Below are 17,560 nucleotides of genomic sequence, written 5' to 3'. Positions count from 1 at the left end.
CACAGCAGAACAGACTGTAGCATCTGTGTGTTATTACACGCTCTATGATTTCATGCCTCCGGTGTGTTACACTATCGTTTGGGTGAAACGCCATGACCCTCCTCATGAAGAGCCCATCACGTCAGCTTCCCTCTTTCATTGCAGAGCAATTATTCATGCGTCGCCGGCGTGATATGAAACAGAAGAGCGGGTTCTTCTTGCGAGCGTGATGATGGGACACTGGGCCTCATCAGAGATTACGTCCGGGTGGAGATAATGATGCTGAGGTCTGCGTCAGCTCCCTTCTGTCAGCAGTCTTATCACCACAAACAAACACGACACCTTTTGTTTAGTCTGCTTCAACGCAAAGCCGTAGTTCAGACTGAGAGGAGCTCGTTTGCACACACAAACTGCGCGTTACTGGTTGTAAATCCACGTCCCTGCACCTCGTGATCGGGACGGGACTTTAATAACACATACAGAAGACGGAACATCTCTAAAATTAGACATCGGCAGGCTGCATGGAGCAGCTGGTTGTGATCAAGACGGAGCAGCGAGGGTGATGAGAGGGGGGAAGAGAGGATTAGAATGTGCAACTTCTTCTTCTCCTCCTGGTTTCAGCGCCCAAGACCTCCCCGGGTACAGCTGGGTAGCTGTTTGTGCTGCTGCGTCCCGTCTCCTGCCAGTGTCAACTCAGGCGTGGTCTTAAAACAGCTTGAGGCTCAACAGATGCAGATGCATGTCCTCGGGGTTGAGGGTGAAGAGAGGAGCAGACGCGAGACGGCTGGAGACACTTTTACAGCGGTCCTTAAAGTGAACACCTGCTGCCCAGACCCAGGCGCTGGGGGGACGGGAGGACAATCAGTCAAAGAGTTCATTATCTTAATGTTTGACGGGTCTGTCTGAGGGCTAAATATAGCCAAGAGAAACCACGAGGAGCAGCACCATCTATTGGCTTAAGATTTATATAATTGTTTCTACGATTTATTCATTATAAAGCAATTGAATTGTTCATATCTCCATATTTCATTTGCAACAGTCTTGCCGAAACAGAGGAAAACGATCCAGAACAGACGACTCGACCTGTGACGACTGTCCTTTTTCCCTTTAACCTGTGTCCCTGCAGGGGGGTTGGTGCTGATTTGACAGGACACAGACTCTGCAAGTGAGACTGACACAACCAGAGCATCTAGAACACCTTAGCAACACATATATTCCACCTTGACACAGAAGACGACAGGAAGTAAGAGTAGGAGGGGCGGGCGGGATCTTTAGGGCTTATATCCACAGCACATGGAATAAATTTCATATTTATCCAATAAAAAGGCGTCAATTAAGAGCCAATCAAGCATTGTTTTCAGCCTCTCTGTCAAGAAAGCTTGATTATTTCCTGCAGCCTGTTTACCATTCAAACCAGAGAGCACCATCAATCTTTAAACCCTCATCCAGAAAAAGAGTAAACACATATGACGAGTGTGCAGCCAGAAGTTCAGCGAAGCGTTCAAGGTTTGCTTAATGCAGCCTGCTATGAAATGAGCGGAGGTGAAGGCTAAAAGTGGAGAGGACTTCACCCTGACGAGGTGGAAGACCACCCATGAATTCACTGGTTCTGGCCTTTACAGGGCAGCTGCCACATTAGTACTGATGAGTATTTCATGAGACAAGTGGAAGAGCACAGATCTTGTGATCAAAAGACAAAACGTGACACCTCTGAAGGGGTCGCAGGGCTGAGACAGTGCAGACGCTAATTAGCAGCTAATTTTACCCATGAGCCATCACCACCCGTCCGTCCAGCTCATCTTAAAAACCTCCTCTGAACTACTGGGAACATTGATGAACCCCTATAAAAAACCCACCAAAGACTTTCACCGTCAAAGTAACGTCTTTAAATGTGACTGGCTAAAGCTAGCCGAGCCTGCCTCACTAAACAAACAGAACTCGGAGGTCTGGCTTCACTTTAGCTGGCGAATGTCATTATCCACGAAGATTAAAACCAAACACACACGCAGAGACGTCCAACTGCTTCGTGTGAGTCGACGGGTGGAAAGTCCCCACCTAGGCAATCGCAGCGAAGGCCACTGTTGGCCAACGGGGCCGTATCATTTTATATTCTTTGTTGGTTTTGCTGTCGAAATGCCACCTTAATAGTTAAACAGCCAGTGAATAGGCTGTTTGTTTGTTTTTACACGTCTCAGCCAGCAAATGAAAGAAAAAGGGGGGATTATCCATATTTATTCAGCCGGCTCTGTTGTGCTTGCTGCTGAACGGGTCCGTTGATCTCAGGCTCTCAGGAGAAACCGGGAGTTCAATCTTTATCATCACAGCAGGCTGCAGGAGAATGTTCTAACATTGGTTCCACACACCAGTCGCTGTAATCACATGTCCTGCGAGCATCCGGGTTATTTATTACCTGCTGGGCGATTTTATACAGAATCCTTCCATAGGTTTTAAGGCCAGATGGGGGGCTGCGCTCCCAGTTGTGCCGCGGCTCACAATCATGATTATTTGACACTGAGGTTAACATTTACAGCACAGTTCAACAACCAACATCCCAGCTGTCTGCTCGTGTTAAGCATTCTCCCTTTAATTCACCACCCAGCTGAGCTGCTGAGCGGACGCCGCGTATCATCGATTTTTGCTTTTTCATGCTACGCCCGCTCACCCGTGCAACCTCGAAAGGCAAACTTGACATTGAACTCCACATTTTATCGACTGAGCAGCGCGACAAAGGCCGTCAGTTCCAGCCCTGCACAGACGAGTGGTAAAGAACACTTTAATAGCGCCGCGGCTGATCCTGAACCTCCAGAATCACACACGACCAGACTCGCTGAGGCCGAGTGGACACTGGTGTCGTTTTACAGGCAGGAAACAGATGGTTCACCGGGGAATTTAAAAAAAATAAAAAAAAAATGAAAAGGGCAAAAGAAGGCCAAAAGGGATTACTCTCCTCCCTCTATTTCTGTCTCCATCATCCCTTTATCCTCGCCCGGAGGAAAGCATTAGACGGAGGCCGCGGTGGCATTTTGAGCGCAGCTAGGTGAGGACTGGCGCGAGATCAGAGCGACGGAGTTCCTGGGGAGATTTTAAAGGGCCCATCGTGGCCCTGCTGTACCGGGCTAAGCTGGCATCTGCAGGCCATGGTGTTAGCATGGAGCGACGATAGCCAGAGCCTGAAAATACACATAGGCGCAACATTGTGTTCATATTTCACATTGACGCTACAGTTATAGCTTGTTGCGAGAATGAAAGAGAACCTGATGTCCTGATCAAAGCGAACAGCTCAGAAAGATTACATCAAAGGAGCACTGACGCTCATGCAGAGCCGGGTGAAACGAGCCACACAGACGCTAGAGAAAAGTCACACTTGACAGCGGCAGATAGGCAGGAACGTCGACTCCCTTCCCTCACCTTTGCCTGCTGCAGCCGGCCGACCATCTTCTGACGAGAGATAACCTCGTGATCCCCGAGGAAACGGCAATCGCGTATCAATATTGTCCCGAGAGCGCAGATAAGTGGTCTGACCCCGGCTGTTTGGGGTCACGGGCCATCGAATGTTGATTCAAGCCCTGTTTGCTGCGTTTTTCCACCCTCACATCTCAGATCTTAATCAATGTGGAACTTCCGGGGAATCAGTCGTCCTGACACAGTTTATCTCAGTCACGAAGAGGACACAGAGTCTTCCTGACTGATCCACCCTGAGACCTCACTTGCTCAACTCTCTTGGGAGCAGACAGACGCTCACCCTCCCAAGTTGAAATGCAACTTAAAGGTGGGGTCGGCCATTGTTCAACCTTCTTTGTCACACTGCTTCCTGATGAGGACAAATGTGTTACTCTGGTGGCTAAACCTTTGACCTTAAGGTCGCCAACAATTCTCAAGCCAACTTCTGCCTCTTCTTACTTTCAGTCTTAAAAGTTGTGTGAAATAGTCTCTTTTTTTAACAGACCGAGCAGAGGGCTGCGCTCAGCTTAACAAAAACTAGTCCCGCCAAACGACCAGCTGGCAGGAGTCTGTAAGCCCGTCAAACATCTGCAGTTTAACATTTCAGGCTGTAAAATCTACAGCCGTCATTAAGCTTGTCTGCTAATTTAAAAAAGACTGATAAACCACTAAAGCTCAAACCCTGAAATGCATGTTTAAATGGCACAGATGGGCCACATTAAAAAGAAGAGGGTTAATTAGACAAATCTCGTCAACATTATTAAGTTTTAAGGGACTTTCATCAAATTTGCACTCTTTAAGCCTGCTGCAGAACTCCCCAGGCCTCTAACAGGCAGCCAACAGAGTTAAAAACATACTTCAGGGCTCTGTGTCTTCTCATCTTGTTACCTTGTCTCACTGGGTCACTAAATCCCCCCTTGAATCCACGTCTCCAGCCTCGTTTTCTGCACGCATTTGATCGCTGCCTCTCAGAACAAATTGGATTTATTAGAGTGAGGCAGGGTGAGCTGGCCCAAAGAGTGGGCTACTGTCAACAGAGTCAGTCTCTGAGGAGAAGAATCTCTACACTCAATACAGGAACGACAATCAGAGACTCACAAAGACCTCTGAAGGTGGAATCTGTTGAGGGATTTAGCCTCACATGTTCAGAAATTTCCAAAACAACCGTGACTACTGGGCCCGTTATGGCTTCAGCAGCTGTCCCAGAGAGGGATGCCCACCTCCGAACCTCGCACTCTGAGGTTCCAGTACAGGACAGACAAGTGAGCACACACACACACACACACATTCACACACACATACACTTTTAGTGAAACACAGTCAGTTTGACCATGAACACTGGCCTGTTTCAGTGTTCAGCCTGGTCTAATTACCTGGAGGACTGTGAAGGTTCTTCTCAGGCCAACCAGAAACACACACAAAGACACGCGCACACGCACGTGTGCACAGACACACACACACCCACAGGGTGAAACTGGCCGGGGTGTCTCTTCCTGAGAGAGCCTGGCTCACTAAAGCCGTCTGAATAAATCTATTCAAAAGTGTGTTTTCCTTCTGGCATATCAGACTCAAGCATGAACAACACGCACACATGCACACACACACACACACACACCACACACACACACACACACACACACACACACACAAACTGCATGCTGTATGCACTGTACAGTTACATTCATTCATTCATTTCCCCCCAATGCCAATAAAAAGATTCCCAGACTCCAGTTTAACAGGACTACCATTTTCATCCCAGTACAAATGTAATCCATTAATTGTTGAAAATCATGTCATCTCCACTTCGACTGGTGGAGATTTGCACTCTTTTAGCCGGTAAATGGACCATTTCCAGTTCCCCGAACACACCAAAACAACAGTGTAGCTAGCAAGGTAACAACGCAGGGGTAAACTGACAACGTTGCATTTATCCGTCCAAAACACCAATTCCAGTTTCCACCATTTCCATGACCTTTTCACACGTTGTTGGACGTCTGCGTCAGGATTACGGGCCGAGCTCGAGCGCCTGCACAGGACATCTCTTCCTGCTCCAAATGGTCGGATGGTCGGCTCACATGCAGTAGATCGACATCCAGTCACATTATCGGACCATTATCTGAATGATGGACGCATTAGAAGGGACGTGTGAGCAGATAAAAGGATGCTTATGTTTGATCCAAAGGTTAAAACTTGGGTTTTAGTTATAGAAATGGACCGGGTCTAACTGGACAACTCCTGTAAGCAGCTGCATGTTGGTTCTGATGGTGTTTTGAGCCACATCTGCTTTGTCAGCCAGAGGTGCCAACAGCCTCCTCTCGCCCTTCAAAATGCCCATTTAGATTTTAAGGTAAAGATTAAACAAGGAGGAAAATTATAGGAACGTGCGCTGAGTTTGAAAAAGAACAGAATGATTGAAAAAAATCTACTGGGAGGGGGGGTTGGTGGTTGGAAAGGAAAGAGGGCTGTTGCTTTTTTCTGGGAGAACCAGGCCAAAGCTTAGCCCCGCGCCAGGTTCCATTCAGACTAGACAAAGTAAATAAAACCACTTGATGAAAAAGAGCAAAGAGGAAGCCAGTGGATGGTGAGACCAGCATTCCAAGTGTGTGTAGGGGGGGGGCTATATGTAGTCAGGACGATGCAGAGGGAAAGAAAAAAGGTCCCGTTTTGTTTTTCCAACTGAGCTGGAAGCCTTATCGGATGGCTGGACACAGATTCGCACAGATTATCACGGGACCGTAAAAGCGTGACATCATATCGCAGCCTGGGGGGGGGGGGGGGGGGGGGGTAGAGAGAAAAGGGAAGACAAATGGGAAGACGGAGATGCCCATTAATCGTTCCAGAGGACCTCCAGACCGCTGATCTGGAATAATAAACAAGTGCGTTCAGATCCAGCTGATCAAAAACGACCTCCGGGCCTGCACCTCTTCCTCTTCCTGTGCCGTCAGCCTCGGGACCGCCCCCTCTTCTCGTAACCCAAACCACCAACTAATTCATAAATTACTAACAAAGACTCCCTTGTGGTTTGGGGAAGGGAGGGGGGACAATCACTGCAAGCTGGTACTACGGAGGAATGACAACGCATCGGTTAGCTGGGAAACTGGGAGAAGCAACACCAAACACACTGGTGCACAAATGTGGTCAAACACTCACACAAACAGCATTTGGAAACCATTTAAGGAATTTTTGCCATCCTGACTCCCAGGAAGTGACTGCTCCGTTGTCTGGACTGAGACACAGCCATGTTTACCAGGGCTGCGTTCAGGTGTTGTAGAGGTGGCGACTCCTAGGTCAGTTTACATCAAATGCCTGATGATGGATTAACCCCCCCCCCCTAAAACATCCCATCTCCAAAGCAAAAGTCAGACCAAACTGATGAATCATGAAAATGCTCATTAGCCCGGAATGCAAACGAGCTCTGATTAGAAAGATTCCCCTTGCACAGAAGGTGGTTGTGCAGCCTTCTGCCTGTTCTGACTCCATCACGGCCGTTGCTCCTGTTGCGTTCACTGTATTATTCACTCTGCGGTTAATTACAGTGGAGTCCCACTGTTGCCAACAGGGCCCATTCTCTAACAGCAGCTCATTAGGACAAAGCCATGGATGGTCTCTGGAAAAACACACGCACGCACACACACACACACACACACGGATAGAGGAGGACACGTGAATATAGTTTCACTGCTGTTAAACCTTTAACTGTTTTTCTTAACACTTAAGTTAACACATTCCAACATCCCTGAAGCTGAAACCGTCTTTCCTGAGGCTTTCCGAGGCTAAACACTCCGAACAAACGGAGGAAAACCAGGTAGAATACGATAAAGTTGCTGTGGAACCATCTGCAGTTACCAGAAGATGTGCAGAAGCCTCCAGACCACAGAAGAGACCGAAACGCATGTTCATGCTGAGGATGAGGCTGCACTTACGCACGCATTGCCGAATGGAAAATACGTCCAGGCGGTAACTTTCTTTCTGAGCGTGTGTTTGTGTGCAGTTGTCAAACACTGTCCCCTCCTCCTCCTCCGGAGCCCCGGCTGGCTTTGCCGTGAAAACAAGCGCTCATGCGAATAGAGTCCACCGTCAGTCCGAAGGGGGAATGAGCAGATCCCAAAAAAAGGAAATGACGGACGAGAGCAGGGAGGGAAAAGGTGGAATAGACAGCGTCTCTAAAAAGGTATGGCTCTTTAAGGTGACTCCCCCCTTTTTCTAGTCAAAGAAGTTCTTGTTTTCATCCAGAGAGAAGTTTTATCTGATTCCTCTTCTCTTTCAGGTTGCTTTTCCTTCCTGCACCCAGGGAGGGAGAAAGTTAAACCCAGCTTTGGACAACCGGAATGTGACAGCAGGAGAGCAAACGAGCGAGTGAGAGAGAAAGAGAGAGAGAGAGAGAGAGAGAGAGAGAGAGTGAGAGAGAAAGAGAGAGAGAGAGAGAGAGAGAGAGGCGAGACATGTGTGTGTTGTCCACCTACACAGCCCACTGCTGCATGTGCAGAGAGGTAGAAAGGGGGAGGGGGGTAAGGAGGCGGGGCAAGCACAGCGTATGCATGCATGTATGTAGGCGAGTGAAGTGTGCGTCTCCAGGAAATGACCTGAGGGGTTCAATAAGCTCAGACGGGGGTTCTGCAGAGCACAGGCGGTGAACGCTGTTGCCCCAAGCTGCGCTTCAGTAAACGCAGTAAGATCAGCGAGCGGGAAAGCTGAAGAGTAGCGCGCTTCGCTTTCCCAGGTCGGGAACATGGAACGCCGAGCCCTTTTTAGGACGCCCACCACGTGAATGACAGTGCTGATGTGATGTCATCAGAGTTGTGCTGATCGAGTAGCGGCGGCTCTGCGTTCCTGTTCCACTGCCAACACTCGACAGCTGGTCGGCACCGTGCACCTCTGGGTGATCCACACAATGCAAATGCCGGAACTGAAAGAAGTGTGAGCTCTCCCCCCCCTCTGGAAGTCCCTGGAATGTCTTCCTGACACCCCCCAACACATTTACATGCAGACAGAACTATAATTCTAAGATGTCCTGGGAACTTCTCTCCTTGCCCCCCCACACACACACTATAATTCTCTCTTCTCCCTCTGTCCTTGTCCACCGCAGGAGAGAAATGGGAATCAGTCACAGACTGGAAAGCATTAGCCTGCCCCTCCCCACATCCTCCAACTCTACAAATTTAAAAACAAGATGGATCCTGAAACGAGCTGGGCGAACAACGATGCACACACACCAGCGGCAGCGGCGCACGGACATTCAGTTCACGCCCGGATCAACGGGAAGACAAACTTGACTGCGGGCTCTCCTTCAGACTCACTTTGAGCTTATTCTGTAGCTTCCAACTCGGACCAGCCCGAGTGAAGGAACAAGGATTATGCTTCAGATTTCACTGTAAATAGAAACAGAAGCCAGCAGTGAAAGGTGGTCAGTGAAGGCATCAGCCCTGGAAACCCAGACCCTGGTTGTCGAGGGCCAGTGGCGCAATGGATAACGCGTCTGACTACGGATCAGAAGATTCTAGGTTCGACTCCTGGCTGGCTCGTTCATTTTAGCTTCTATTTACCTACTGTAAGAAATAGAGAGTCCAATAATTTGGGCTTAAGCTTATATGATAACACTTGAAGGGACCTTTTAATGACTCTGGCCGTGAGCTCGTCGCTCCTCACACGTGCATTAATGGGGGTCACACTTGCAGCCTTGTTTCCATTTCCAGCATCTCTCTGTTTTCGTTTAAAGGTTTAGAACACCGATACAAAACGAGGGAAACAGCACCAGGACACGTGAACGGGCAAGACTGAAGCAAAGACGCATTTTTTACTGTCATCACTCTGGAGAAGGCGTCCCGATCAATCATCATGCTGTATTTTCCGTCCCGTTGCCAAAGGGATTTGCTCAACTTTAATCGCATGCTTTACAAGGACACTTCAGAGACACTTCACTACCGCCACATCACAAACTGCCGCAGCTCGCGTTTAGTTGTGGTTTCAACAATTCATCCAGTTTCTAATTAAAGATACAGAAAGTTACAATTTTAACCATCAAACCAAATGATTGGCAACACTTTTAATGTATAGCCACAAACAGCTGGATCGTCCTTACACACAGTTACGGACAAAAAAATGTTACAACTGCCTCTGGTTCGTGGAAGGCTGAACCAAATGCACTGTAAAAAACAACAACCCTCAAGCAATAAAAGTCTCAGACAGACAGCGACAGGAACCAGTCAGCCTCCACCTTTGACCTTTAACTGGGGGGTTATCAGTGGCTGGACAGATTGGAGACAAAAGACAAACGATGGAGAAGTGCCGCGAACAAAGGAATGGAGACCAGGCAACGACTGGGGTCAGATACTGCGAGGCAAGAGACCAGTAAGAAAGACGAACATGTTAATCTTATTAAAACAAATGATTCCCCACAATTTACCATTAAAATAGATCAGCAACGTGCCAACATGTGTGCAGCCAGCAGAGGCTGTAAATCAGTGGGATCTGGGCCCCGTGGGTGCCGACATCAGCTGCGTGGAGCTTCGAGAAAGGCCACAACCCCTCGCGTCAGCAAATCGCCCCGCTGTGTTTTCTGCCAAGAGAAACTCTTGGCATGTTCCTCTTCCATAACTTTCTCTTCTACCCAAACCCAGAGCCTTTTATGGGCATCAGCTGAAGCCAACGCGACCGCACGCAGGGGTCAGGAGAGGTCACGTGTGTGTCTCTGAGAGCGCCAGCTGCAGGCCGTTGTTTTCGGGGCGTCTGCATGATCGGGGATGGATGGACGGCTTCATTCCTTTCTGCTCAGTAATGTCAGACGCATCGTCGATCACTTGGACTACATTTGGGCCTTGATTCTACAAACTCTTTGTTTCCCGTTTATGTTTATGTACTCCGTGACGACGCGTCCTGTGACCTCACCTGTCGGCTATGTAAGGGTTGCGTTTAGGTCACTCCGCCCGGTTCGACTGGATTTGGCTGTTTGCGAAGCACACCCACGCAGGCCGTGCACTCAGGCGAAACCCTGACACTCAAACACAAAACAAAGAGTCCCCAACAAGAAAGTTGAAAGTTTAAGATGCTTTCAAGAACAATATCATCCATCTTGTGTTCACTGCAGCTTACAGCTAAGCGGTGTCATGGGGGGGGGGGGTCACTGGGTCAGACACCGAGCCTGCTGGGCTTGATCATCTGGTGCTTTTTACTCAGGTTTCTTTGATTTTTCCAGTAAATACTCTATAGAAGACCAGTCTTCCTGTTTTAGGATGTTTTTTTTTTTTTAATCATAAGCACCGACAAATTAACTGTCGCCATGGCGCAATGTCAGAGGTCATCAGAGGTCACAGCTATTGAATATTTTAGTAACTGGCTATTCTACAAAAAATTCATTTGTTTAATCGAGTGATGGGATGAGGAACCGTTTCTCCTCCTAGTCTCTGAAACATAGAGAAGAAACATTTGGAGAAGTGGACAATAGAGACCCAAAGTACAAGAACCTCAGAAAAGCAGTGCAGACCATTTGGGCACTTAATGCCACACCACTTTTCTACTTTGTTCTACTGCAGCTATAAATTCTTGCTATAAGGGGGATTGGTGGGGGGCAGCAGCCACTGCCTGCACTCGGATAGAACCTTGTTTACTTTGGCAGGTCTCCTCTGCTGACACACTGGAGCTGCAGGCGTGCGCGTTCCTCACAGTGGCCACACGTCCGGCATATTTGAGCCTACGTCCAAATAACCAAACGGGACAGTCTGAAGGCTCTGAATTATAGCTTTATGTTCTGGGTGTTTTCCCACGTCGCATCTAAATCAGCCTCTCTGAGCCGCACTGGAGGCAGCCAGAACGTCCTGGATTCAGACCGCGTCAATTAAAAGCACAGTTTCCACCAGATCTCTGACAGCCACCCTTTAATCGCCGCTGGATGGGCTTCGCCATCAGGAAGGCTTCAGACTGCAGAGTAGGAAGCTGCAGCCTGACTGACGCTCCTTCGCACAAATACACAATATAATATTTGAAAATATGAAGGAAACACTTCTTAGCTGAATGCTAACAGTCTTTTGCATTGCTAAAAACTGCAGCAGTCCCAATCTGAACGCACATCGATCATTTGAATACTAACGCTTTCATTACTTGTTTCCTATTGTGGCTTTCAACACCTGTTTTTCAAAACACACAAGAAAACTATTTCCTTTCCAGAAATTAGGCCCGTTCGTCGCCCTCAAGTCACCCATCATCCCCTGACGCTCTGCTCTGATTGGTTCAGAGACTTCATCCGGCTTCAGGATGAAGGTGAAAGACTTTGCTTGTGGGCTTGAGTAATGTTTAATCTAGGTTTAATCTTATTATTGTTGTTGGTGAGAGAGTAATATCAGAAATGGCAGAGAGACAGAAACAAGATGGCCTCAGGCTGCCTCTCCTCCCTTTCAAAGCAGGAGAAAAAGCGTAAATCAATCGTATTTTTGCGCCCTAAATGGTTTGTTTTGGCAACAGACATAAGCAAGATTCTTCCGGCAACTGTAACACCGCCCGGGGTGTGACACATTTACAGCAAACAAAGACAACTTTATTTTTTGACATTGACAGATTGACACGTCAAGCATGAAGGACTCTTTGATTCCTGCAGCTACAGAAGGTCAAACCAAGGGACAAAACAACAAATACAGCATCGGAAGACCTTCAGAGGGGCCGGTCTGGTGCCTCGAGCTGCTCTGTTCCACAGTTACTGCTACTCTAAGTCTGATGCTGTTCAAATACAGACATGCAGACCTGTGCAACCAGGCTTCTGCTCTTATTTAGACAAATAAACACACTATGTGGGCTTCATGCAGGGGGACTCGGCGTGAATGAAGCCTGGTGGAGGTGGAAGCGTGGACTGCATGTCAGAGCTGCCAGGGAGAACGATGGCGGTGTACCGGGCCATTTGCAGCTGTGTTATTTTTGAGGAGAGAGAGAGTTTCCCCCCTGAGGCAGAATTGGGAAGACCCTTGAGCTCAGAAATGTGACAGCTTTATCAATCCCAGATGAGCCCAGGGTCCAGAAATCGGTCAAACCTGACTGTGCACATCTGAACACGTGCTCAGACAACCACCCGCAGAACTAATGTGACTATTTTACACTTGGGAGGATCCAAAAGCAGCTAGCAGCATCGTGCAACAGCAACAATGTGGATCGAGTTTTTCACCAGACGGCACATTGGGACATAAAAGTGTAATTTAGAACAGAGACAGAAATCCTCCGACCCAAATAGGGTCGAGCCCACAGACTCTCAAGCACCGATGAAGAAGCCTCAAATTACCGCGTTAGCAGAGCCCGGACGAACCGACGACGTCACGTCTGCTGCCACAAGGGAGATTTACTCTCGAACGCCCCCTCACCACAACCCCTAAAAACCAATGTGTAACCCCCGCGTCGCAGCACATTTCCCAGGATTTGTCTGCAGAGCGTCTGGACCCTCTGACACATTGACTGAGCCGACACGGCGTTACAGCTGCTGGTTGTGTTATCAGCCACAGATAAGGGAGGTCAGAGAGAGATTTAAACCTGGAGACTCCATAAACAGCCTCCCTGTTCTTGCCTTGATTGCGCTGATAATAATCAGATTCTTGAGCAAGGGGACAACAAACAGCAAAGGAAACATCACCTGTTCCACAAATATTGATGGACAGTCTGGTGACGGAGACTAAACCTGTCAATTAAGATCTGATCTGAAGGAAGTTAGTTTTGTCAAGATCTCAGGATTCCCATGATGACGGATCAGCTTCTGGTGCCGGAGGCACATTTTAGCGTTTCTGTAATGCATCCTGTGTCTCTAAGTGTGTGGTTGATAAATTACAACTCTGAGGGGTCAGAAATAGCCCAGGGGTACAGAACACATGTGAAAGAACATTAAAGATTCACACGAAACATGTGTTTTAACATTAAAAATTAATGAGTCCATCAAATTTAGCATTTTTGTACCATTAATACCTGTTGTCTGTGAAGAAACAGATTCAAAACAACAAAAAAAAGCTTTATTTCTTGTTAAAGTAATAGAAATGTAGAAATATTGCTTCTTGTGTGGGTTGATTAAGGTATTGAGTTATCCTATGATAATTAAATGGCGGCATACTCTTCATAAAGCAGCATGAGCCATACATATTTCAAACTCGGAGCTCGGAGAGAAATAAGACAATATTTACTTTCATTTAAACGTTATAGAACCGTAAGCGCGCTGGTAATTGGGCGAATGGCGCCCCCTGGTGGTCACGCAGGGAAGAATTGAACTCACCGCATGTGTAGATGACACTGAGGTATTTCCGGGTGCCAGAGTAACAAGGATCTCCAAATTCTCTGGTGGTGGCACGAACTAGGCAGCTTTTCTTCTCCTGACAGCGGGAGGTGAGAATCTCTAGGGCCACGGATGACTGGCAATCTGAGGGAAAAGAGACAGCAGGGAAATGTGAGATGAGGGGAGTCCCTGCTCTACCAATACATTTAGGTTTTATTTTTTTTATTTTTTAAAGTGCACTGGTTTGATATGTCTCTCGATCGTAAGAGCTATATCAATTTCAAAGATTCTGTGGTATTACTCTAACTTACAATGGACACCTTACCCGCAATTCCGTAGTTTGGTGTGTAATTATGAAACACTCAAATAAATATTTCCTATAAGACACTATCACTGGGAAAATGAACATAAACTCTTCTTTTTTCCCAGTTGCTGATGGATAAGTCACATTTCAGGTACTCATCCGGGGTGGGCCGCAACCACAACCTGTCCACAACCTCACCGGTGCCCCACAATGTCTGAAGGACACCTGATCTACACCTATGCATGTACGCATCTGTGTCTGTCGACCAGCCCCTCCAGAGTGATGGATGGTTGACGTCGCTGTCAAGAGCCCATCAGTGGTCTCACCTGCAGCCCTCATCATCTGGGGGATACTCTAATTTTCTCATATAAATAACTAATTATTTGATTGTGGTATTCCCCCCTTTAACTTCACAAATTACACCAATTACATCTAAATTTCCATTTGGAAGAAAAAAAGGCTTGGAAACAACAGGATTCAGGATTCCACATGGGTGCCCTTCCAGCCCCCACGCTGCATCCAACCGCTAGAAACAACTCAAATAAATCCGTAGTTGAACGTGGACTCTGTCTGCCCAGGTGGGTAGAGAGAGACAGAGAGAGAGAGAGAGAGAGAGAGAGAAAGTTTGGGGTGAAGGGTTGCTCGGACAAGCCCTAACAAATGATGCTGCAGGTCAAAGGGCAAACGTTCTGGTCAGAAAGTAAAGGAAGGCATCTACGGAGTCAACGGAAGGAATGGAGTTAAAAGTCGAGGACTCTGTAGCCTCACACTCGGTCACAGTCAAGAACTGCGCGTAATTACCCGGTAATGAGCGGATTCGTAGATCAAAGCGAAAGCGGCTTAAGAATGCGAAACCGAATCAATGTCAGCGGGTTTGAGTGGGGCAACCGGACACTTCCCAGCTGGGGCCGACAACACTGGAATTTCCAAGCAGGATGCAGTGAGGTGAAAGCCTGTGGGAACCAGTACGTGTAACTGGATAAGTGGTCAGACACCTCAAAGGTTGGGGAGTTCAAACTGATGCTTAAAACACATGCCGATTCCTGACGTTTTTCTAGATACGCTTTCTAGATACACTTATGATTTCTAACTTTTGATGACGAGCGTCAGAAATGACACATTTCTATGTGTGTATTCATCAACGTCAATGAGAACTCCTGGCCTGGAAGGAACCCTCTGACAGGCCGTCTCCCATTAGCTCCAGCTTTGATTGTATGACTGGGTGATTAGTAGACAAATGTGTGTGTGTGTGTGTGTGTGTGTGTGTGTGTGTGTGTCTCCTTTGTCCTCTGGCTCAGACGTATGCACAGACACAGCCCAGTTTAAGGGTGAATTCCTTGGGGCCTGACCTCCCCCGGCACTTATTAGAGACTGGAACAGACAGTAAAGCATACAACAGATCCTCTCTTACACCCCCCCCCCCCCCACACACACACACACACTTAAACACATAGGAAAAAACATGCTCCGTTCGCTCAACAAGGCCAGACCCTCTGATTCAGAAAAGAGGGTCCCATCAGGGGAGGCAGTCATTGAGAGAGAGGGAGGACACACACTCTCCCTGGTGACTGATCACAGGGGCCACATGCAGAGAGCAACAAACAACGACACACAAAAGGCATGGCTTCTCATCCTGGAGTGACCTGAAGCTGATCCCGTTTTCCCCGAGTACATCCTGGCATCGGTGGAGCGCTGCCGCGTTGCTCTGCTTTGGCGCTTGATTGGTGCCGTCAGAACTGTTAAACTCCACTCATTGAAACCCAGCAAGGCTGCACATATCCAGGAAGCCCAGCTTGTCAGTCTGGTTTAAAGACAGCAGTTCCATTTAATCTCTATTCTGACCACTAGATGCTACCAAATCCTACACACTGACTGTTAATTCGCCCCCTAGTGGTTAATGGAGGTAACTCACGACTCTTTCCAACAGCAATGTAAACAGACGGGCATGGACCACAGTACAAATACAGTTATAGATTTATAGATGTATATTTAAAGGCTCTAAATGACATCACCATTGCGAATCTCTAGTCTCACATGTTAAAATCCCTTACTACAAAGCTAAAGGCGAGATGAGCTGGTGCTGGTGCTGGTCACACACGCAAACGCAGGCCACCCATGGTGGGCTCTTCCAGAAAATTCTCACAGAAACACTCAATAACACTTCTCCGGGTATTACACACACACACACACACACACACACACACACACACACACACACACACACACACATTTTCCTGGAATTTCCAAGACAATGAGCAGACAAACTTGTCAAAAGTTCCCATCTCCTGTAACGCTCCGGCTCACCGACACGTATCATTTCTTAGGAAGAGTGGAGCAGGATTAAACGCCTTTGTGCCTCAGAAAAGCGGGACTTTCAGATGGCGTGACAGTCTACAGGGACCTACACACACACTAAGTGCTTTCCGTGATTAATGTTAATAAATTTGGGACTCCTCTCTCGCACCGTTGATCACTGATGTTTCCTTTAATGCATTCGAAGCAGCCTAATCATTCTTCGCCTTCTTGCTTGGCCTGCATGAATGACGCTAAATTTAAGTTATTTTAGCTGCACTGGCATATAACCATAAAGCTGGAGCGCCACTTGTTTGTCCTGAATACTGTCCAGAGCAACAAATGCACCAAAGAGACGTTTGCGGCTCGAGTTACAGCTCAGCGTTAAATCTGAAACGCAGCTGTCCACGCTTGGTTTTTAAAAGCTGCTACGGCTGTTTGTAGGGGGGATAAAAACCAACACATTTTGCTCTCCAGGCCTTAAAACTGAAAGCAGGCCTGCCTTCAACGCACGAAACAATGAAAGCATAAAACTGCATGCCAAAGGTTGGGGGGTGGGGGGGGGGGGCTATTTAGATGTCAAGATGTGTGCATGTGTGATGGTAATGGGGCAGATGAGAGAGGAGGGGGAAAGCAGGCCTCATTGCTTTGAGGATTCCCCATCGCCGCCGAGACCTGTCCAACTCCACTGCTATGACCCGCCCCAAAACCAAGAAACAGGCCAGATCAAAGGGGGCTTACCTTTGTGTGCACATGCCTCCGTTTTGATCTCCCTTGTTTTTTTCCAGGGCTTCTGGGCTCCTCAAGCAACCAAACGGCTGCAGCCTCCGTGACAAACAAATGTCGGATTTCAGGAGCTTTAAACACGGCTTCGCAAATTACAACACACCCTCAAGGCTGCACAAAAACAACCTCTAATTGGCAGGTGGAACTCTCGACTGAGGATAAAAGAGAAGCAGGGATTCAAAAGCAGGTGCACAAGCAAATGCTGCATGTGTCACCTGTCTGAGACGCACCGTCCAAGGAGACACAAATCTCCCATTTTGAAAACAAGCAACTGTGTTATTAATGGCTTCTGCGAACGAAACGGCGACGGCCGGGGTCTGTACGGGGGGGAAAGACGTTTCTGAGTGTGGAGAGAATCCAGGGGGGGCTCGACCGTGCCAGGAGGGCCGCTCACAGTTCCCAGGAACATCATTGTGATGTCGAGTAAAGATTAAACCACTATTGAGGAGCGCAATGGGTGAAGTGGGTGGAACAGAAAGGGCTCGAAGTGGTTCGACCAAATGGACGTTATTTACGATAGTTTTTTG

General features: G+C 47.9%; 1 protein-coding gene and 1 non-coding gene across 2 annotated transcripts in view; one reads left to right on the top strand and one right to left on the bottom strand.

Annotated features, from left to right (window-relative positions):
• Positions 1-17,560, bottom strand: part of LOC130516215 (protein eva-1 homolog C) — a 42,507-nt gene that overhangs the window by 8,686 nt on the left and 16,261 nt on the right. The window contains exon 5 of the mRNA XM_057017112.1: positions 13,652-13,795. Coding sequence (XP_056873092.1) covers positions 13,652-13,795 — 144 coding nt within the window. The remainder of the gene's footprint in view (positions 1-13,651; positions 13,796-17,560) is intronic.
• Positions 8,870-8,942, top strand: trnar-acg (transfer RNA arginine (anticodon ACG)). Its single transcript has one exon. It is a non-coding gene; the product is annotated as a tRNA-Arg (tRNA).

This window comes from Takifugu flavidus, chromosome 19, assembly GCF_003711565.1.
Source record: "Takifugu flavidus isolate HTHZ2018 chromosome 19, ASM371156v2, whole genome shotgun sequence".
Taxonomy (NCBI): Eukaryota; Metazoa; Chordata; class Actinopteri; order Tetraodontiformes; family Tetraodontidae; genus Takifugu; species Takifugu flavidus.
This window is presented reverse-complemented; position numbering and strand designations above follow the sequence as displayed.